We start from the raw sequence: 24,558 nt of genomic DNA, 5'->3' as shown, positions 1-24,558 counted from the left end.
TGTGGGAAGAGTTGACTGATCTTTCTCACATTCTCTGAGAATAGCTGATGGCCACTGCTGGGGTCAGGGAGGTATTTTCCTCCAAGGCACCTCTGAAGCATTGAGCATGACCACTGCTGAGGGCTTGTCTGATCCCCTTCTTGTATATCTTTGGTCCCTTTGGCAGTCTCTACTGCTCATTCTACATGAAGACGGCCTGTCACGCCCTGCATCTGTGGGGAAGAAGCCTTTTTTTTACCCCACCGTGGGCTGCAAGTGTCCCTGGGTTTTTTTCCTTTCCTTTGCCACACTGACCACAACCACTTGCCAGCCTCATTTAGTTCATTTTGGCCAGATGCCAGGTGCTCTTGCTCCTTGAAGGTGTCCCGCATGACCCTTATCTGAGGAAAGGAAACTTTCCAGACTCCCAGGGTGGGCCCCAAGAGTGGCCTGGGGGTTGCTTCTTGTCCTCCTGTAGCACTGGGCACAGCCCCCTGTCAGGGCTCCTCTGGGCCCCTGTGGCTTGGCTCTTGTTTGCTGCCCTCACACCTCCAAGGCACCATTCATGCCCTGGCTTTCTCTGACTCTCTTGCCCATTGCAAGGTTGGAGTGGGGCTGAGCTCTGCTCTTCCCTTGGCTCCATTTCCCATGGGGTTCTCACATCCATCCAGAAATGCCATTTTTCTGTTCTCCTGCCTGCAACACAAACACAGGACAGGCACAGGGCAACATAAGCACAGGCAATGCATCCCTGGCCAGGAAGCACAGCACCAAAGGAAGCCTTGGAAGGCAAAAATTGTGTTTGTCATCAATAAGTGTTATAATTTGTAAAATACTCCACAGTACCACACGTTCCTTCTTTTTTTGTGTGAGGTTGGTACAGATCCTCAGTCTTTGTGTTCTCATGCTTCAGGAAACAAGAGCTGCTGGGCCTGTATTCCTGCTGCTACACTCCGTAGCTCTGTCATTTGCCTTTTCCAGACTACAAAGGATGGGTTTTAAAGCTAAACTGAAGAATATATCAGCCTGCTCCTGGCTACACATGCACATTGTGGTAATGGTTGTGAGCATCAGTTCCAAAACAGAAGGAAAAAAATAAAAATAAAATAATATCCTGCTTCCAGTTATAACTTGTGTGTTATGTGTCCTCAAGTGTGTCTTTGGAGCTGAAAAGCCCCTGACATTTCTGGAAAATAATGATCATTGTTACTTGACTCATTATGAGCACAGTAAATAGAACAGAGCAGTTATGCCACGTTAAGCCCAGAGCTCTGCATGACAAGGTTTGACCGAGGTCTGAGGGCTCCATCCTGGAGAGCAGCTCTCTGCAGTGCAGGTCCCAGGCCCACCCAGGCGACAGGGGCAGAGACAGGCACACCTACAGCAGGGCTCAGGCACGGACTGAAGGTGCCAGGCTGACCTGGGACACATGCCCTGGGCCCTTGGCAGGAGGCGGAAGAAGTGGAGAGAAGCCAATCCCATCCACTGAGGCCTGTGAGCACCCCCAGGACTCTGCCTGGAGTTGTAAATTGGAGTCGTGTTTGTTCGCTACCAGTCAGTGGGCACATCCCCAGACTCCCAGAACTATTGTGTAGATAAATGAGAGGGGTCCTTCTGTGACATCTGCTAGCTCCTTCACTACTATGGGATGAATCTCATCAGGCCCAATGGACTAGACATTAGGAAATATTTCCTACCCAGACTGGTCAAAGCCTGGAAATAGGCTTCCTGAAGCCTGTCTGTACCCCACCCTTGTCTGTCAGTGTTGAAGAGGCATTTGGACAATGCCCTTAATACCATGCTTTGGCTTTTGATCAGCCTTAAATGGAATAGGCAGTTGGACTATCACTGAACAATCATTTTAGATCTATTCCAGATGAACTATTTTAGTCTAGTTTAGTGTAAGCATACATCTTTTCATTCACTGTCCACAAATGGAAAAATGACTGTTCCTGCAGCTGGAACTCTCAGAAGAGCAGGTAACCCAAGTGATATAAGAGGTAGTTAATAAAAAAATAGGAGCTAGAAAGAGGATGAAGAGTGGAAATAATGAGGTAGCAACTGCAGAGAAACTAGACAGGTACCAATTCTGGGAAAAACAATGGATGAAGACTTTGGAGAGAGTAGAAAAATAAAATTGTTTCTCCTATAGAGATCTCCTATGCAGGCCTGACCCTAAACTGTTATAAATTTCAGGAGTGAAAGGTGAGTGAATGACAGGGGTCCAATAGAGGAGAGTCCTTAGGAGTCTTTGTCCAAAGGAAGCTATTCCCAGTCTCAAAATTCCAAAACTGTTATCTGAAATGAAAATTATTTTTAATTGATTATGACATACTCAAAGCACATTAAATAGGATTATTTAATATGATGTGAATCATCAGGACAGCTGCTTTGGTGACATAAAATATACTGAAACCATTTTGATACTATTTCACAGAATGTGTTCTATGTCGCTTACATGGCATGATCACAGCTACTCAGGCTGATTTCTTGGGATATCTTTGGAGTTTAATTACCCTCTCAATTAGATTTAGAGGTATTAATGTGGCAGTGAAATGATAAAGATTGCTCATGGGTTCTATTCCCCACTTGTTTGTATTCATCAGTCTGTAAAGAGGAAAGCTTTTCACATTGTCTTGACACGGATGCTAATAAGCCTATAATGAGAGATTCACTGCATCAAATAAAATGGGTGCCAGTAGCCATGAAGAGAACAAGTTAAGATAATGGTACAATACAGTCCAGTAATGAAGAGGTGGAGAGTGTAGTCCCCTGGATAGGGCAGAACACTGTTAATTTTCAAGGATGAATGGATTTAGCCAGTGAATGGGTAAAAGCCTTAAAGAAGAGGGAAACGATGACAAAAACCAGCCACTTCTGAAAAAAATGGACCAGGATGAAAGTACATTGTATCAACATATGCTCTATGAAGCTATAGAAAGCATTTAAAACTGAATATTGAGTAAATGGAAAAAATTTTCAACAAAATCCTGAACTAGGGTGAATCAGAAAAGTATTCTTAAAGTATAAAAATCTGTGTTGACTTCCATCTCCTGAGACTACAAAGAAACAGACTAAGTCCCATGTTCATGGGACGTGCATGCGCAAAGCATTTTGGATCAACGTTTTTAGTTTCAAATGATCTGGATTAGGTTGGACAGAGTGTAAAAATGAGAAGTATTATTAATATTGTATGCCACAGGCTATATCAACATATCAAATGTAAATGGTTTTGTGCAGGCCAGTACTTGTTTAGTGCTTTCAGCATCTTGAGTTGAGCAAATGCCTATGATGTCCCTGGGTGCTTAAACTACATTGGTTTCCAAGGTAAAGTAAGACATGCATAAAGTCCATACACTTCTAGATTATTTATTTGTGTGACTTGTGTAAGCCATATCATGCTGTGATTTTAATGAGTTCTATCTTCACATGTTCCTGCTCCTGGAAGACCTTTATGGCCTTGCACTGTAACTTATTCCCTCAAACTGCTTTATACACAAAATAGAACTACTTCTGAACAATGGGGTTCTAATAGGTGGAAGCAAAAAAGTATAAGCAGTTGATAGTTGATGCTGTTAGCCATAGCAATAGTAAAATTGGGAGAATCCAAAAATTCAAGGCAGTTCTCTTTTTTTTCTGCTTCATTTATAGACTATGATTTTTAAGATACAGTACTCTTATTTTCAGTAAGTTTTTTGTGCCAATTTTAATGCACAATTTTTCAGTACTTGACATGAAAATACAAAAAGAAGAATGATAAGAATTCACACCATGGAATTATCATTACATAAAATCATTAGGGTTTATAAGAATATAAAATATGTGTGATATAAGAATATAATGCATTCATTCCCTTTCCAAACATTCAGGACTTAAACTACCTCTCAGCAGTCTTACAGTTATTGCAATTTTTCCAATGGCCCTTAATATCAGTACAACTTCCCTCACAGATCAAGGGCAGCAGATCACTTTAAGAGTGTAGATTCCCTGAGCTAGCATTAACAGCCCTCTGTGTTTATTTCAGGAAGATTTTAGATTTCAGGAAGATTGTTAGGGATGCTTCTCTCAGCCATGGTAAAAGCATTATAAGCCTTCAAAGGGACATTTGGGACAATTTCAGACACTGACTGAATACTTAAACTATTATTTATTCCATATGCAACAACTTGAGATTAAGACCAGATTTTACACCCTTGCAGTTAAAAAAGTACAAAATTATTTATTTAAATTCCTTGTAGGTTTTTTCTTGGATATCTTCCCCATTCACCTTCCACTCCTCACATGGAAAATATCTAGCATAACAGCTTCTTTAGGTTCTGGTGGAGAACACTTTGTACAGCTGAAAAGAGACACCACAAGCTCCACCCTCTAGGAATCTCTGTAAATGGGAAAAGTGCTCTGCTTCAAGGTTTCACAGAGCCATCTTCTGTGCCACACTTTTTCGTACAGAGGCTACCTTCTCACTCATTTCCAGAGATGTTCCCTTAGTAGTATCACATGCTAAGGATTCAGAGCCTTGCCCTTGATCAGCATGTGCCTTTATCTCTGTTTTGCCCCAATCCAATAAGCACCTATTATTGAGTCATCAAAGAAAACAATAGTAATTCTTGCATTTGATGCTACAGAACTAAAATCAAATATCTGAAGCAGGATACAGCCACAAGATAAATGTCTTCAAAGTCAGAAAAAAAATAATGTTATGTCTTTAACCTGTTTACATGGAAGTATTTTCTCTGGTGGGATAATCAAAGTTTCAAAGATCTTGTCCTATATAATATCAAATCCTATTACTATTCATCAGGGAAGAAGCTATTCCCTTTAAAATCAAGGTACTCTTTAAGAACTTCCAGCATGAAAAAGCTTGTATTGTGTGCACAAGCACACACAGAAAGCATCTCAAAGGGAAATGTTAGCCTCAAATTAATTTCCAACAGATTTGATTGAAAAAACTCACACATATCCATCCATTGAAGGTTTGCTGACCCTGCCTGACTGGGATTTGGTAATCAGATAGAGACTCCTACAATATGTGTATCAGTTTTGCTGTAGTCAAGAAATATAGCTGTAAAATGTGCATCATATGAGCAAAATTAGAACAAGCTGATTTTTTGTATGCAGCTTCATTTGTTCATTAACTAAATAAGTGCCCACAGCTAGGAAAAAAAAAATACAAATAAAAAAAAACTTCTAAATGTTATGCTAATAATATTGTGCCATGTCTGAACCAGTTTGCATGCTTGAATGGATTTTTCCTACAAAGTCAAGATTTCTTGTGCACTTGTTGCTGGCCAATATGGCAGCTACTCTAAAAATAGGCAAGATCTCAAACCTTTCTCATGTGGCAATACCTGAAAAGTTTATCCTTAATTCAATTTTTCAAATAACTGCTCAACTTCCTTTTATTTTCTCTCAAATTTTCACTTCTAGAACTTTTACATCTAAAAGAAGAAATAATTTAAAAAGTAAAATAAATCTGTTGAAAAAAAGTTCAATTTTTCAACCACATCTCATAAAAATAAGGTACCCAAATGTAAAGGCAGGAGTCTAACTGCAGTGCCACATGGCTGACATAACCCTGCATTCAGCCAGACCCCTAGCTGCGCTGGAAGCCTCAAGCAGAACTCCAGAAGCATAGCACTTTGACACAATAATCCCATACAGAATCTATGCCTGCTGTCAGTCATTGAAAACGGAAATCTTGAATTTTAACATCATTTAGATCAGCACTGCACACAATTTTGAACTTTGACCTCCTTATATCACTGACTTCATTATCAGACTCAAATTCTGAGACAGAACTTCAGGTCCAGATTGATCATGATTCAACTAAACAGTGGATAAAAGAAAACACAGTAATCCAAATTAAAATGAGACAGCTGTGAGAATATCCTATTTGTTTGATCTAAAGAAATTTTATTTAGTTTATAACATTTAACTTAAACTTTCTTTAAACGTTCTTTAAATTAAAGAGTTTCAGAAGAAAGGTGAGTGGGGATTAGGAAACTGAGGGGAGGGAGAAGAAAAAAATTAAATATAAACTTCGGCATAATGGCATGTAAAAAGCAGGAAAGCAAAGAAGTAGGAGATGGGCAGCTGAACAATTGAAGGAATGGCAGTTGAACGGGAAGAAAAGGGACATCAGCCATCACTGGCAATAAAAGACAAAAGCTTGGAGAGTGAGAGAAAATGTCCAATTTTCAGAGCTAAGAAATGATCAAATGATCATCTCAAGAAAATTCCTTGGTTTCTTTCAGAACTTCTGTGTAGAGAGTAATGAGTCTGCTGGATCTTATCTCTGTGTAGGTCCAGTTTGGACAAGAGGACCAGCAAGGAACACAAAGGACTTACTCTTGAAAATTGAATGGTAGATATTTTGGACAGGAATGGACCTTATTTACTTTATATGATTTCCTCAAAATAATACTCCAAGCTTTTGGGGCCTGATGAGGAGAAAACAAAGTCATTTATATGCTGGAGACCTTGACTGATATAATAGTAACATCACCTCCCTGCTATCTCTGTCTCCACCATGTAGCTCTCCCTTAAATTGTCATGTTCAAAACTAGCAGAATTAACTGCTCCTTTCCCCTATTTCTATATAAATTTTTCCAGTCTAAAAAAAAAAAAAAGAGATGAATGAGAGGAAGAATAACATCAGAAGTTCACTTGTAAGATGAATGAAAACAGAAAAATATTGGAAGAACTGTGGCACGAGCACTGCAGTGAAACATTCAAGTCTCTAACTGCCTGGGACTTGCTGAAAATTTTCAGTTTCATTCCTTATTGCCTCAGTTCATGTGTATTTTTTGAGGCATTTTGATTTCTGTTATATTTTCCATTGTACCTTCCTCTTTTATCTTCTTTATCTACCAACCAGATAACACTGTATTTTTAACAGGCATCTCCATTAGGGTATCGACTAAGTGGCTCCCAAGTCCTCTGTCACAAGTCATTGAGACAAGGAGATAGGTAAAGTAGTTATTGATGTTTTCTGCTGCCTTGGTAGCTGACACTATTTCCAACTATTTTTGGAAGATGAGGAAAAGAGGGAGTATAAAAATAACAGAATAGGGTCACTTCAGAATCTATGCGCAGGCAACTGCAGCCACTTTCTAGTCCCCCAAAAAAATATTGTGGTGAACAATATAATAGCCAGAAATACAGTTTTCTGGCTACCTTACCTTCACAACTCATCACATTCTTTACAAGGGATTGAAGTTGCAACACCTGTGCTTTTGATTGATTTTTGCGGAATGCTGGATACAGCTGACTACCAATAAACATTAATGCTTTCACAGAGTAAGGGAGTCTTAAGGATCAGATTCCAGAGGTATAAGTTAAAGAACAAACTATGAGTTAGGCCTTTCAAAACTAAGACAAAAACCATGGGTAATGGGGACAACTTGAACACAGAGTATATGGGGAGGATCCAGAAATTCACTCACAGTCCTTGGGAAAAGGTGCTCAAGGTGGAGTGGGTGAATGCTGAAAAGCTGTAATCTAATGGGAAACTCGAACAGAGAGAGAAGAAGACCCTTGCTTCCAGAGATAAAGAGAGCCCTTGCTTCCAAACCAGAGCAGCTTATCCTTAAAAAATTAACTAAAATGTAACAAAATGCAGTTTTGGGAAGACTGTTTTGCCCGTGGGAGGGACTCATGTTATAACAGGTCAGATGGGACTGCTACTTGTGAAAAATTAAAACCCTGCTGGGGAAGTTCACAGAGAACTGTTTCCCATGGGAAAGACCCCACAGCATAGCAGAAGAGACTTCTTTCCCTAAGCAAACTGAAGAAAAATTTCAAGTGAAAAACTGACCAAAACTCCCATGCCCTGTCTCCCTGCGCTGTCGGTGGGTAAGAGGGACAGGCTGGAGGCGGGGAAAACTCTGTTCTAAAGGTTTATTTTAGTTCTCATTTATTTTAGTCCTACTTTTTTAATTCTATTAGTAATTTTTTTTCTTTATACCCTTTAAGTTTAAGCCTATTTTGCCTTTAGTGTTTTATCCTATTTGTTATATCAACTCATGAGCCCTTTAGTTTTTATTTTCCCCTCTCTGCTCAACTGTAGCAGAGGAGAGTGAGTGAATACCTTTTTTTGTGGGCGCCTGGGTTTTAGCCAGTGTCAAACCATGACAGAAGTCAAGAGTATCACTTTACCTTAACTCATTTTACTTTGCTAAACACTCAGGAGCAACCACTTCTGAAAACACCTGTGATGTGAAGTAATACAGCATTTATTATATTCTTCAGGAAGGCAGAATGGCCTACAGAGAAAGGTAATTGTAAAGTCTTGCAGTCCTTGCTTTCCTTCCATAATTTCAGTTCCATGATACTTTATTACATCAAAAACTAAAATTTAATCTTAAACTTCAAGTACCGGTTTGTGAAGAGAAAGCTAGAAACGGTGACCTTAGTGTTCTGTGTGGCCTGAAAAAATGAGAGAAAATAATTATATGGACATAACATTTCTTTAGTTTAAGCCAGTCTTATAGTGCTGGCTCATGATTTTGAAAAACACTGTTAAGAGTTGCAGTTTTGTTTCTCCTTCAGATTTACCAGTACGATAAATTAATTGCTAAGCAGAACATCATCAGAAAAAAACACAAAAGTCTTTCTAGAAACTGGTTATATAAAATATCGCACCCTTTCTTTTCAGATTTTCAAGTAAGTGCAGTTGAATTCCCTGAGTGCTTGCAAATTCTGTTCTATTCTTTCGCACGGTCTAGGATCTCTTCACAAAGAGCCTTGTGTAAAACCATCCTTGTGTTACTGTGTACCTTGAACACCAACAGATATAGGAGGCTGAGAAACACACAGATATTCAGGGTCTGAACAGAAGCACAGAACTGTTAATTTAATACTTGTAATGGTCTGGTGGACTCACAGGTAGGCCAAGGGGCAGGAAAAGGAATCTCTTTCCTTTAGAGGTTCTGTAACCTGTGTTGACAGCACTGCTAATATTAGTCCTCTGAAAGATGGGCTGCTAATGACAGATTTTCAAACACTTCAGCTTCTCCTTGAGTAGAAATTAACTGCACTGGCTCAGAAAAATTGTTGACTGAGGTAAGCTGCATGGTTTTTTGTTTGCAATATTTAACACCTTGGAAGACAAAGAAGAAAGCATTGGCATCACTTAAGCAACAAGAAGCTGTGGCCCACCTTCAAACCCTTTTATGTGATTTAAAAAATAGCCCAACCTTTGATATTGTAGTAAATAAAGGAGATGATCTTGTCTAAATTTTCTGTTCCAGTACTGTTGTCATCAAAGGGTTAGAAGAAATTGAAGCTATGCAGTCCAAGACACCTGGACTGAAAGATGGTATTTGTGATCACAGTCAGTGTTGAACCAGTTAAAAGCTTTGACTCTAATCATGTGAGTTGTTTGGAGGAGATTTTGCTAATACGAAACCACAAGAGAACAAGGACAGTAAAATAATAAATCTTTTGAATTTGTATTGCTTTCTTGTGTGCAGTACTTAAGCATTAGCAAAAAGTCAGTTAAAGTAACAATACAAAAGCCAAAAGAAGTAATGAAATTAAAATCACAAAAGTCTTAAAGTGAAAACATTAAACTTTTGTTTTCTAATTCTTACTAGCATTAGTGAAATATATTAATTTTCAGTTGCAAGATTTTAACTTTACTAAGTGTAAAATCTATTTTAATGCATTTATTTGTTGGACATTTTTTTCTTTTAAGTGATTTTTTTTTTTTGCAATCTGTAAGTGACAAGCTTCTATGTTTACAAGATAATGTAATTATTTTTATCAAGAAAAAGGTAAATGGAAAAAGAAAAATTTAAATATTCACTTTTTCCAGACAGAACTATTTCATATAATTGCTTCTTATCTCTGCAACAGTTTAACAGCAACTTTCAGACTTATTTTCATTTTTTACACATTCTAGAATCACGTTAGAAGTTGCAGAAATCACCATTATCAACACTGCTCCAGTTCTGCAATTAGTATTGAGTATTCCAAGGTGAAAAAGGGATTATAAAATGGATGCCTGAAGTCAAATTGCCAATTGTTCAATATTTACTATTGCCTCTTAAGAAAATGAATCTTTTCCATCCTGTGAACAATAACCATGCTTTAATTCTAAAAATGCCTTAGTTTTTAGTGGCTACCAAGGTTTCTTCCATAACCTAACAGTGAATTTGATTTAATCACTTCTCATTTTGAAAATAAGAAATTCTGCTTTACTCTTTTTTTCCACTTACGTGGTCTTCTTGTTCCTATGTCTCATGAAATTCTTGCAGGGAAAGATTATGGATCTCCTGCTCTTCTGAAAATAAGAGAAAATATTTCTCTGACTTATGGAAACAGTATTTCCCCACAGTCCTTTTGCTTCCTGAGCAATGTGGTAAGGGCTTTTGTTTCAGCAAAACATACTTTATTCAACATATGATGCCATCATCTCACCAGCTGACAAAAGCCAACAGAGCTGGCTTGATGTAGAGCACAACAGATGGAGCACAGACAACTCCCTACAGTTGCCAGGACTGTGGTCTGGTTTTGTTCTGACTGAATAGGAAAATAGAGTCCTTAGTTTAAGAAACTATCTATAAATTGCTGAGATCTGTGAGTAAAGAGTTCTGTAAAAATGCCTGTAGATTAATAATAGTGTTATTTTTATTCAATTGCTATTAGCTACCGTCTGTTTACATAATTCACCTGCACCACAATGCTACTGTAGTGAGACTCTGCTAGTCAGTATTGCTGCAGAGCTGTCCCTTCTATCCAATCTAAAGTATCAAAAGACCAAAGTGATGAATCACCAGAAAATCTTTTATTTTAAATTAACTAATGAGGCATACATTTTAGAAGTGTCTGCCTGTAAACTGTGGTACTACTTCTATGCATGAAAGTTTAAAATGCATTGTATAATGGTGGAGAAAACAATGCAATTCTAAAATTTAATTCTCAAGATTTACCCCATCACACTGCATCTGGAATTTTTGAGTAGAAGAGCAGAAGGGAGTCATGCAAACACAGAAAATTAATTATGATTTAATTTTTTCAGAGTTTGTTTTACTTAGGTTAAAAACGTAATGAGGTAAAACATCAGTCAGAGTGAAAGTAGATAGGAATTCTTTCTATTGACTACAATGGACTTTATGTCAGACACAAAGAAAAGACCTGTCTTGCCAGTCCTACTTGACTAACAAGTAGAAAAAATAATACTGCAGCATAGTACAGAAACAGGGTAGAAATTCTGGTCCTTGATCAGCAAAAGCACAAATTCTCACAGCCTTTTGCATCTGACTTTCTCTGTGCTCCAGGCTATACATGTGGTGCATTTCACTCTGGAGCCTAGTTCTTCCTGCACTTATCAGACCTTAGTTAGAAGTGGGTGGAGGGAAGGGTCTGAAGTGTCAGAATTTCAGGTGAGAAAGAGGCAGACTGAGTGCTCCAGACAACCAGTAGATGGAGGAGCTTTCTGCCTTCAGCTCTGAGCAGGGCAAAGAGAAACACATCTGGAAGCCAATTAACCAGTGGATTTGTCTATATAGTCTTAGGATATTTAAACCAGAACATAAATACTGAAGAATGTGTGGTTGTAGCACAAAGATTTTCTTAAGCTAGAAGGCCTCCCCATCCCCTTTCCTCAACCTCCTCTGCATATACAATTTTGTTCTGGGAATAAAAAGGATATTGGTACAGAGCTTTTTAGAATAGCTACTCCATAACACTTATTTCAGAAAATACCTAAATATAGAAAAACCATAAGGATGTCTCCCTATGACGCCTGACTCTGTGAGGTGGCAATGTTCCTTAACTGCTCAGCATGTCAAAAGGAGGCTCTTCATATGCGTGTGCATTGCTCAGCCTCTGGTTAATGTACCACCAAGACACAGTAACAGCCTATAATTCCTGAGAAGCTGAAAGAACAGAAGCTTCCTGTGGTCCTGTATTAACGCTTCAGAGGAAAAAGCTGCAGGTGGATGTTCACTCATTGCAGATTCTCATTCTCCAGCATGTGCCTGTATCAGTTATCCTATATACCTCTGTTATCTGGAGATTTCCTGCTATTAAACTTGACCTTGGAAAGTACTTTGTACATTGTTTTGCTTGGAAGAAAGGTCTTAGAAGAAAACAGATGCTAATCTCTGTAAGCTTGTATCTTAGGTATTCATTTACTAGCAAACATGATTTTGTGCTTTTAATAAAACTTTCAAAAGATCATACTGGTGTTTATTATGCATTGTTGTGATCAGTTTGATACTAGAAATAGCAGCAGATACTAGGATGCAGCAGAAAAACAGGAAAACCAGCAATCTTTAAGTTATCTGTTAATCATCATGTAGCTACAATAGAACCACTGTTCAGCTGACTAACATAACCACGTGTATTCAGCAAATGCAGTACAACTGGAAGAGTGTGTAACAGATAATTAAAAGCCAGGACTTGCTGGGGTTGTGCTGCACAGTGCCCCGGGAACCTTAGATCTTCCTAATGCTACGGGCTTAATTTTCCATTGCATTACCCAACCCATATTTATTACAAGATCAGAAACCTAATTTTTCAGCCATTAACCATGATGTGCATAATATGTGTTGTCATTATTGCAGAGAAGTGAATCTGGCACATGACATGCAAAGCATGGTAAGAGGATTCTGAAATTATCACTGTTTTGTAAATTTTAAGAGGATAAAGTTCACTAAGGTACCTGTTGACATCACAGTAAGTGTTTTGTCATCCATTTACCTGCCTGGCAGAACCCAATCCACTAGATATTTAGTTATATACTTAGGAAACAAGATCTGTCATTACCAGTTTTCTTCTGTTCAATCCAGTGAAGTGTTCAACACACCATGAACAAGAATGATACTGTACATTTAGCTAATGAAGTTGTTCTGCCCCTGACATTAACACTAGAGATATTTTCTTCCTCAAGATTATTTACTCAAGCTCTACAAAATTAAGTAACTTTAAGGACCTGTAGAACGAAAAATTAATCCACCGAACATTTTATTCTCCTTTGTTCTGATGCGATGTTGGTTGAAATTGATGGGAGTGTTTCTAGTACTTTTAACATCGTTGGATAATGTTCTTAAACATAGGAAAATGTGCCAAAATCTTAAATAAGAACCATTTGAAACAAGAATTTGAAGTAGAAAGGGTTAGTCCTTAGTCTGAACAGTCTCAACTCGTTCAGGAATTTAGACAAAAAATTGAAATGTCACATTCTTCCTCACAGTGCCAGTGACTTCCCCCATCAACTCAGATCTCACAAAAAATGTGTAATTTAGGCATATATTTTAAAGCAAGATTGTTCAGTCTGGATAAGTTCCCAAATTCATAAAATATTTTTTAAAAATAATTAAACAGGAGAAAAATTGCAGTTATGCTAGGAAAGGACACTTAGGATCAAGTCCAGTCTCATGACATTTCATACTACTATATCATATATAGTACTTATTTATTCATCTTTATTGTACTACAATCAGTTTTCTGGATTTAGCTTGGTCACTAATTATGCATGCATCCAGTACAGTTAAGAACATGACTCCTATTTAAAAGTGTTTATGAATGAGATGGGAACTGGGCTTCTAACTACTTTTACATGAGTGGTAAGTTTGTGATATAGGCTCAGTTAAAATTAAAAGTTCTCTGGGATAGAATGCACTGCGTGATAGAACTGAAAGGCAGAGTTCCCAGAGAACTTCTGATAATGTGGGAGTGGGATGAGAGAGAACACTGAAATTTTACAGGCATACTAGAATGGAGTCCAATAATCAGGCAACAGTTGTACAAGTTTCTCCAAATAAGACAGGTGACAGACATAGAAAAGGAAGCAATCATGATTTGCCATTTATTATAAAATCTTGCTTTCAGCTTGGTAATCAAGGAAAAAAAGATAGCAACATATATTTTATTGTAGGGTTTTTCAATAGCATCAGCAGTTTCAAACACAGTGTTCATCATCCTGCTCTGGCCAGATCTCAAGAAATAATAAAATATCTAAGGCTCTATTTTGATGTACGGTCTACATCTGGTTTGAAGGTATACATTCAAACCTGTTGACTCATATTAGATCTTGGCTCCAAAAAAAAATAGTGTTGAGCTAATTCTAACAGATATCCAACAGCCAAAGTCCTGAGGGAGACAAACTATAGTTTTGGACTCCTGAGAATTTAAGCTGTTTTGTGATACAAAATAATGATCCGGGTAGAGAAAAGTCTTCTGGAGAATTACCAGCTGGTATAAAGGTTTTTAGATCTAAATCACTTTTTATATTATTTGCATATTTTCTATTCTAAAAATTATGAAAAATTTTAAAAAATGAAAAGTTAAATTATTTTACATCACCTGGAGTTAAATACAAATAAATTTTAAAGTTTCCAGCAGTCACCAGGCTTCTGAAGTGTTCAAGAGAGATAGATAAATGCCCCTATGGCTTTAAGCTCATTTATCAGGTATCTGAACTGAAGTTTAAAGAAGCCAAGTGGCATATACAAGATATATACGGCATAGCAAGAACAGAATGTGTGTTTCCCGTATCTTTAACCAGGTTGTGGATATTTCTGCTTTGCCAACAGCTAATTCTTTTTGCTACCAATTGTATGTATATACACACACACATACATCCCAAGAACCTGATACATCACAAAAAAATGTACTGAAGACAAGTAATGCCCTATCACAGGTAATAACCTTTGAAAGTTTTAATGTGAACAATAGCATGTGTCTGTTCTGCAGATTTTTCATTAAACTACATAGACCAATCTTGAAGAAAAAAAAATATATGTGAGGAGGTAATAACCCAGAGGTTAAAAAAATATTGATTAGGAAAAAACGTTTTCTTCATAAAGGTAATGTTTCTATTTTAGCAAAAAGAAGCTATTTAGTCACCAGAAAAAAAAGAAAACAAAGCATGTTCTTACAGCACACATTTCATTTGTTGTGAGCTTTGTTGAATAATGAGCATTCATCTTACAACCTTCTCTCACCTTACCTATCACACTAAAAGATTTAAAATTCATCTGGAAAGTTTGGGCCATTTCATTTATTATATGGAAAAAAATTAAGTATCCACCTTTTTTATTTTTTTTTTAATATAACTACCTCCCCTTTGGTATATAATACCTTTTTAGAAGATATGACCTGGTAAATTTAGTATGGATTACCACAGACTTACTCACTTCTAATGAGAACTAGTTTCTCCTGATCTTTTTCATCTACCTTCAGAAAAGAAAGATAAAAAAACCCAGAGCTTGTTTCTGTCAGAGTTCTTTCTTTGGTGTCAGGGAAACATGCTGGGGCTTTTCCTTCTCCGTCTTCTAAGTTTTCACCTTGATCTTGTAAAATATTACAAATAATCCAAATGCATATATCACTCTGCTGTTTTCTAAATTCAAACTGAATAGTCAAATAGTCAAAGATAATGAAAATAATTACTTGAGAATATATTTTTCCATCTTTGAGAAATGTATTTGGGGGTACATTTCCAAATTTCAGGAGTCTGGTGGGGGACTTGCAAACTAAGGCAAATGCAAATTAAGATAGCTGAATCAAGGGCCTTCTGAGGACTTCAAAGGGCTTTGGAACAAGCCTCAGATTTTTAGGACATTTCATCATAGATATCAAAATAACTCACAACAATCAGTATATTTCATGACTTCTATTTCATTGACGGGGAAAGTGATGTATAAACAATGAAACAATTATCTTCCTATTTAGTGACTCTGTGGCACATCCCAGGATAATAGTCAGGTCCCATTACTTTCCCATTCTGCCATCTCAATCAAATTTTCTCACAGAAATGGCTTAGAAAAATAATACTTAGGCTCATTACTCCAGTAATTCCACTCCCCAAATGACTAAAGTCTGAATTAACACTTTATGTATCACTTGACAGAGGAGATCTGTATACTGATCCTTCAGAAGTAGCGCTAGATGTATTAGCAAACCTCTAAAATCCCAGTGTGCTGTACCTGCCATCACCAACTCTCGTTGTGGCAGTTCACTTGCATCTTTTCCTATAACCCTTTGATCCTCCCCATCTTTTACTAATACCAGCTACTTCAAGGGTTAGACAGAATTCAAATGAGATCTTGTGTTGATTTAGAAGTCTGTTTTTCAGCTAGAAATTGTATCTTCTCAACTATGTTCAAAAATAAGTAGTATGCTGTTGTCATCACCATAATATAAATGACTAATTATAATAAGGAGCTGGATGCTTACAAAATAAATAACAAGAGTTGTGAGTGCTCCTGTCCTGTTTCTTCTAAATCATAAAAATTGCTTTAAATGTTGGGGGCTGGACTGTCTACATGATATTACATAGTTAAAGGGAATCCTGACACTTTGTCATAGAGGAGCATTCTTAATAGGTGCTGCTTAACACCTGCCATGAGAAAAGACACTTGTGATTGCCCATTAGATAAGCAATAGCAGTTAATTAATAAATTCTATTCACAAGTGATTGAGCCAGGTTAATTTCTAGTCTGCTGGCAAGCAGGAGAACAAAATCAGTATTTACTTAATGAAAAAAGACACATCAAAGGTGGAAAAACTGTCCTGTAGCAAAAAAATAACATTGGGAATCAGAAGACAGATATTTTCTTTTAAAATTGCTTAAATTGCCTCAGTTTTTTCACTTGAAAATGGGAATTTGGTCCTCATGGATGCTCCATGAACAAAACAGATAACAGTTTTCAAGCACTATGGGCACTTCCTAGCTTGTCATTGAACACTATGGAGAACACTGTTGCTGGTGACCTGTCACTATCACTACTGACAGCAATCCAGACAAAGATGAAACTAAGGCTACTTCTTAGCACTGTACTATAAAAATCTACTTAAGTGAAGTGGGAAGGTGAGGAATGACATTCTGCTGCTGCAATGAACACTTAGCGTGCAATGGGTACAGAGCCCTTTTGATACCCAACCCAACAGCACATAAAAGTGTTATTACCCACAAAATACCTCCTTGGGAGCTAAAGTATGAGAAGAATAGAAAAAAACTTATTTCAAATTCAAAAACAATGGCTTTTTGGAAGGATATCCTATTATTGCCATGTGGCAGCTGTACTTCTCCACATTCACTGTTGAGAGTGATTATCTTATTAACATTTTAATACTATAACCACATAGTGTAAGACTACTGTGTAGGAACACTGTTAAAAGCTATGTGGCTTATTTTTTATGAAATAATCTTTTAAAACTTCTGGAGGTGAATCACTTCTTTAGTAGGGACTTTAGCAGGACTGTTAAAATTCATTGGTTTTGTTTCCGTGTCAGAGATTGGTGGATTGTACAGCATTTTTTAAATCCACAACCTTTGGGTAACATAATTCAATAGCCTGACATCTGAATTTGCTGAAATATGTTAATACATTACCAGACAGAGGTCCCCAGCACTACCCCAGAAGGCTTTGTGCCTTTGCATGCTTCTTTGTGTCTCCTTCCTGGATGTGAAAAATCTCTGCATAATGCAAGGCACAGACCTGAAAAACAGAACAACTATCTTCACATCATTTCAGGTACTTAAAATTGTAAATTCAGAAGAAGGCCATTCCTCAAGACAGTCTGTAGCAATCATCTTGGGAATAGAGATTCTCTTGCTGGTGCAACCTGTAACAAGAATATAGATGGAAATGTTTTGATAGTTTGTAATAACAAGGACTCCATTATACTAGTTGATCTTAATGACCATGAAAAATATTCTATTAATGTTCCCATCATAAGACAGATAATGTATAAGTATTATCTAAACCTAGACTGAAGTTCTAGAAGTTGGAATACTGGATTTTCAACTTCAAATTGCAGAAATGTTAATAAAAATATAAAATCCTAGAGTCAAATCTGGGGTCCTACCTAATATCTCTTTTCTTTTAAGAACTGGTGTCACTTATAGACAGCAGTTCTCAATACATAGGAAGGAAGTAAAATTGCTAAAAACCAACAAAACTTAATATGAACTTGGAGATTAAATTTAAGACTGCTCTTGAAACTCTTGACCAAACAGTATCCTAAGACTGCTCTAATCATTATGTGTCATTTTTAAATTAGAGAAAATCTGAGTACTTTCTTTGATGAGAACGATAATTACTCAAATTACATTTATGTTTGACTATAGGATGTGACTCTAACTGGAAAAAAAAAAAAATGTTAATGCTACTTTAAAAGGATGAAAGTAAGGAATACCAGCTGGGAGGGGCATATAAATGGAAAGTGGGAACTCTTAAAAGACTTAAAGGTCTCTAGAACAAGACAACAAAACAAAATATCCTTGAGGAAAACATGCAACCATCCACTTTAGGTTTATATATATCTATAGACTTTCATTTTTATTTTTTGTTTCAAAGAGAAAAAAATCAGTGGCAGTAACTTAAAATTGAAAATGAAAACCTAGGAATCACAAAAAAAAAAAAATAGAGGGAGCACAAAAAAACAAAACAAAACAAAACAAAAAACGTCAATGTTAGAAGAATTGAAGACAAGGACTATTTTAACTATTAGGAAGGAGAAGGAACCCTTTAAGTGGAATGCCAGCTAAAAACAGTAGAGTTGATCACAATTATAACATAAATACAGCAGGAGTGAGTATGTTTCATTAGTTTAAACTAATACAGCCATGTCCCACCAAGAACAATTTAACAGAGATGGTAACAAATTTGAGGTGTAGCAAACAACAGTTACAAAAAATTATTTGTAGTATGTAAAACATCTTTTGTAAAACAATGCATCTTTCTATTTAACTTAAATAACTAAGAAACTATTCCAGGTTAGACTAAAAGTAGTTACATGAGGAATAGAAATCTTTGAATACAGAAATTTCAGAACTTGGTGACAGAGGATTCCATGGTGGACACAATGGAGGGGTTCAAAGCTGAGTTAAGAAAAATTTAAATTTGCCATAAGGATAAGAAAAACTCAGTATGTACCAAGTCCTGCATTATTAGACTGAAAGCATGCTTATCAAAACCAGTAGAGAACCATAGCAGAGCAGTTTAAAACATGAATAAAAAGAAAGAACTACTTTAAGCAGAAGGCAGATAGCTTTTGGGATTTGTTGTAAGTAAAAAAAAACCAAATTCATCAACAGTAGGTTTGTTAACAGATATAAGAAGAAGCAGTCAGGGACATGTCTTCTAACACCCCCAATTCCATGCCAGTAGATGCTAGGATAAGACAAGGGAGTGAAGTTCAGAGGTTTGTGCTCTCTTGAGACTGCATCCTATCACCAGTGTGGAAGACCAAGATATATGGACCACTGCTCTATTTCTTTTGTATTCTTGATTTTTCTAGCAGTGTGCATAACTGCTCTTGAAATGACTTACCAGAAGTGCAGGGAGTTTTGTGTAGTTGGAAATGTTATGTCAAGGTATGTTTTCTTTTTAAAAAATGGTATAAAGAATTAATTCAGGTAAATCTCATGGCCCGTGTTAGGGAGGAGCTCAGAATAAATAACAATAGTATTCCCGTCTGGCTTCATAATCTATAGATCTATTAAATTTTCTCATAGCATAATAAATTTTCAATTTCAGACTTGATCCTTCTCTACTAGATCCTTTTTATATTTAACTATAAGTTTTTTAGGAGGATCTCTTACTACCTCTCCCTTTATAATAGCCCTTGTTTATCTTTAATAAATGGCCTTATGTTGTTTACTGTGCTTCACATTTTTTCATCTTCTTTGTGTGTTCTACACTGCACAAGTAGGTATCTTTCAATAAAGACTGCCTGAGAGCGAAGACAAAGAAAGTGAGCAAAAAAAACACAGATGGGGAGGGAGGGTCAGAGGAAGAAAGAAAAGACTGAGGAGAATGTTATTCCTGAAGGATTTGAAAATAATTTACTGTAATTTGAGAAAGTGTTTAAATGTCAGGGAATAAAGAACAACTATTTTAAAGAATTTGTAATAATCTTTCTGATATTGTTACCACACTTATTTTTATAAAAATACCTGATCATTTACACTTAATTTAAATACACTGCAGTAATGGAACATAGTGGTAGTGCATATTTCCATTTTTTACCTTGCCTTCTTGATGATGATGTAAATTATACAGGGGTTATCTTAAGTGCCAGTTGAAGAAGGCAGTTACTATGATGCTCATATGGTACTACTATGTTTTACATTTATAACTGAATTTCTTTTATAGTCATTGTTCTGATACCTATTTCAGGAAAAAATGTTGCAAATAAATTTTAGATATGGATTAAGAAGAAAACAGTAAGCAACTGCAAAACAATATAATGCTAGCAAGTCAAACAGGATTGTTATTAAACTACAAAGTTCCTGAACATATTCAAGATAATAATTATGTAAGCTATGGTACAAATTGAAAGTGTCTTACAGAAATATTTCTTTTATTGCAAGGCTAAAAAGAAAAGAAAAGTCTCTGCAAGTTTATTTCTACAAACAAACAGAAAGGAAAATCTTTGAACTTCCATTGTTCTGACAACATTATCTATGTTTTATACAGCATAGTGTTTTAAACACTATTAACTTACAGACAACACCACCCTTTATTTTTAAATGAAGAAATGGTGGTGAGAGTGGTGAGAGATAATCCAGCTGAACATTTTATTGGATGAATCAGTCCTACTTGAAAGCAACTGAGAGCTCTTGGAGACTGAAATACAGTAATATACCAAAGGATACTTGCTACTTGTTATGCATCACAGTAGTCAAAGTGTGTTAAAGCAAGACAGAAAAATTTTAACACTATTTGAACTCTGAGTGTTGGTCAAGGTCCAAGTTTCAATGCTAATTCTGATTTAAAAAAAAAAATTAAAAAAAAAAAAAATCAGAAATTCCTGACAGACTTAAATTTTTAAAATTCAAACTGTCTGGTATGTCAGCATCCTGTTAGAAATGTCCTGCAGAATTCCCATCCAGTGGAAGCTCTGCATTAAAATACACACTAAGAACATTAAAGGCATTGTGGTATGGCTAAAATATTTATTTATAGACTTATGAAGAGTTCTATTTTTGGTGAACCAAGTTAAGACTAAGCGATAAAGTACAGCCACCTATCACATGAGATGAATCTGAGCCAAAATGCTCTACCTACACTTCAAAGCATCCATAATCTCACCAGACATCTCAAATCTCTAGCTCTAGTACAACTAATTTAAGCCAGACTTCAATTCTATGTGTGCTGGCAGACAGAGAGAGTAGGATTCAAGGTCAGGACAGAACTTTTACTTCTCTTAGGCAGTGCTATAGTTCACATTTATGCTGAACAACACTCAAGCTTTTTATCTCCAAAGGCTGACTGTTCTCAGACCCAAATCTGTAGGTTGCTGAGTACTTTGTGGGAGAGGCTGAAAGATTTTAAAACCTATTGATGGCATTGCTTCTAGATGACTTTCAGCTCTTCTGGAGGGTGGGTGTGGAAGGGGTGGCAGAATCTGATGCCAACATATTAAATTTTCCTGACACAATAAAAACCTCCAATCATGGCAGATTGAATTCATACCGTAGGTCTAAACAACAGAAGAATTAGTTTTGCACCATTCTGCCGGAAATAAGCAGCACACTATAAGTAAATCACGTTGCTTATACCAGTCACTCCGTGTGCAATGAAAACAAGAGCAGCTGTTCCTTGACGGTTCAGTTTGCGAAAAATGAACAAATGTGCATCATTAGCTGTTATAATAGCAAAGTTTACAAGATCTGCCATCCTTACCCTTAACACTCTGTTTTTCTTGGCACTTAAGAAGTGAGTTACTAATGTTCTTTTCAGTTTAAAGAGTACCACAAAATACCTGTTCATGTAAAAAAAAAAAGGGGGGGGGGGGGGCGGCGGGGTCCAGGGGGGGAGAAAATAAGAAAACATACCCTGTAGTCCAAACCTATAGCCCAAAACCCCTATTGAGGTTTTGGGTTTTTTTTTCCTCCTGAAAATAGGGAAAAAACTTCACTGGCAAAATTTCCTTTTACAAGATATATAGAGTTTCAAGTAACTGTGTAAAATATAGCTTGTGCATTACATATTAAAGGACAAATCCTGTCTCCATTGACAGCAATGATATATTTTTTCATTGATCTGAACAGAACTAAGATTCAAAAGGGACTGAATGGGCCTGTAATGAGCAGCATTCTGGGTAAGCCACACAGCTGTCAGCAAACACTTCTTACAGTCTCTTATTTAAGTTTATTAAGTTTCATCTTGAAATCATTTAAATTTCTTGCCAGCAAGGTCCTTCTGAGGACTATGCATGTCTGACACATGGGAATCTACTTCTCATTTCAAGCATAAATGCACGGAAAATAGCTGATACTGATTTGATCTCATACCTTTAATAGTTCTTCTTCCTCTTCAGATCTCCTTTATTGCTAGAATGGAGTTGCTAAGCCCTTCTTTTTATCAGTCTTCTCCAACAGATCAGACCCTAAAAGTGGTCCTTTGGTCCCTTCCAGTTTCAATCAATTTTTTTGTAACAAAAGTGACTCCAAATTTACAATTATATCCAGGCGTGGTCTCAACAATATTTTGTACAATGGCAGCCAAACATCTCTTTCTCTGTAGACATCCCATGACTTATATGGCTTGGACAATATTTACACACTTCTTTGCCATGGCAACTTGATAGTCCATAACAAACCATAAAAAAGATACTTATTTTTATCATTTGCAAATTAAATGTATTCAGGATAGCTATTTTCATATGTTCTTGCTCTGAAACTGGTAACTTTGATAGATTTCTCTCAACCCTGTATACCAGTTTCAGTGTGATTTTTAAGGACAGTTCTAGCTCTTCTGAGTCAGAATTCTGACAATTAGTTTCTAAAGTTATGGCAATGATATACAATTATTTTCATAGTCAAGGTGATACTCTCTTGCAATTAACTTTATGGCCTTAAGGTTTTGCAGTGTGGTATTATAAGATTTGTCTTTTATTGCTGAAGGTGATCTGCACTACATGGACACTTAACACTGTAGCTCCACCTCAGATTTTAAATTGCTCCAAAGGCAAAACCTGAACTGTAAAAAGTTCTGCCTATTGCTTTTTAGCTTCGATTATGTTTTTAACACATAAAGAAAGCCATATTTGTACAAGACATCCAAGTCTTATTTTTGCTTTTAAAAATCAAAATGCAGTAGCTTCTAGAATTGTAGAATGCATTTAGGCTTTCTGAAATCCTTCTCCTGACACTAGTGTGGGCCATTTCCATACTGATGATTAAGTAAAATGTACGAAGGGGACAGAAGCTGCTACATGTCAGATCTTATGGCAGATGGAACATCTAATGGCAACCGGAGCTGTGCCCGACCAGGTGCTGCTCAGGTGGATGATAATAAAAGGGCCTGGCCCAGGAGCACTGGCAGTGCTCTACACAACATTGGCATTAGGGGGGCTGGAAATGGCTCTTGGCTTCAGCTACACCCGAACCCTCACTCATCAGGGGCCAGCTCATCAAGAACTGCAGCGCCTATATTCAGTCTCATCACAGCTGAGCATACCATGGAGCTGGGACATCGTGCTGGTCTCCCTGAGGGAATCGATGGATTTCAGCTTTAAAAAGCGTCTCGCAGCTAAGGAGGGCAGAAAGGCAACTTGGCTGGGTTCTGCTCCCCGTTGGGCCCAGCCTTGCATCTGCCCTCAGTTTTGTACGGCATTGCCACCACACCTAAGCTGGGCTGAGGAAGGAAGAAAGGAGGAGGGGAAACAAAACAAAACAAACAACAAAAAACCCCAAAAACAACAACAACAAAAAAAAACCCAAAAATTAAATTAAATTTAAAAAAAAATAAAAAGAAAAAAAAAAAGAAGAAAGAAAAGGAAACCATCCCTTCCCGCCGAAACTACATTTCCCAGAGTGCTCCGCACCGCCGGCTTCCTGCCCCTCACATGACAGCTGCCTGGCCACGCCATGGCGGAAGCCGGGGAGAAGGTAGAGGCTGTCAGTGCGCTGTGGCCGCAGCGCCGGGAGCGGGGCTTAGAGCGGGACGGCGGAAGCGCGGGGCCGGGCCGGGGGCACACAGGAGTGGAGGGGCGGAGGGACAGGGCCTGTGCCAGGGGGCAGGAGCCGGCATTCAGCCCTGCGGGGTGCGGGGCCGGCCGCGACAGCCTCGGCACAGCCTCCGGGACAGGCTCACTGCACCGAGCTGGAGGAGGGAAGATGGAGGCAGCGGAACCTGGGTCTGGCCGGGAGGGTGGGTTTAGAAATGCGTCTGGCGCCGCTGTGGAGCCAAGGTTAATGAGCTGGAGGGTCTCTCTACCGAGGGACATAGGAGACACGACCAAGTTCATCTCAAGAAGGGAATTTTTTTTCTGAGACAAAACTTGAGGAGTTTGGTGCTGTTGTTCCCTTAATCGGGTGTTGTCCTAAAGCTCCCCGTCCCTAGGTTGCTCTTTCCCAAGGAAAAAAAAAAAAAAATAAAGCAAGAAGTGCAGTCCCTGGCCCTTTCAGGTACTTTCTAAATGTTTCTTTGCTGAGCCAGGGTTTGGACAGACAGCTGAGCTGTGCAATCTTTGTCAGTCTTGGGTGCCTAAAAGTGAGAGTTTTAAAATTACTTCAAGGTAACCGGCCGAAGTTAGAGACTGGCATCTGGTTTCTACCTTCCTGCTGACCGAGTTTTTGTTAGGAGGGAGACTTTTTTTCCCCCCAGGCTT

At 37.6% G+C, this 24,558-nt stretch overlaps 1 protein-coding gene across 1 annotated transcript in view; it reads left to right on the top strand.

Annotated features, from left to right (window-relative positions):
* The first annotated feature begins 23,787 nt into the window (after positions 1-23,787).
* Positions 23,788-24,558, top strand: part of VPS41 (VPS41 subunit of HOPS complex) — a 112,675-nt gene continuing 111,904 nt past the window's right edge. The window contains exon 1 of the mRNA XM_005529935.2: positions 23,788-23,836. Within this exon, the coding sequence (XP_005529992.1) occupies positions 23,816-23,836 (21 nt within the window). The 5' untranslated portion in view covers positions 23,788-23,815. The remainder of the gene's footprint in view (positions 23,837-24,558) is intronic.

This window comes from Pseudopodoces humilis, chromosome 1, assembly GCF_049639895.1.
Source record: "Pseudopodoces humilis isolate 2021_Gansu_Grassland_sample_001 chromosome 1, ASM4963989v1, whole genome shotgun sequence".
Taxonomy (NCBI): domain Eukaryota; kingdom Metazoa; phylum Chordata; class Aves; order Passeriformes; family Paridae; genus Pseudopodoces; species Pseudopodoces humilis.
The sequence above is the reverse complement of the archived record's forward strand: the minus strand, read 5'-3'. Positions and strand labels throughout refer to the sequence as shown.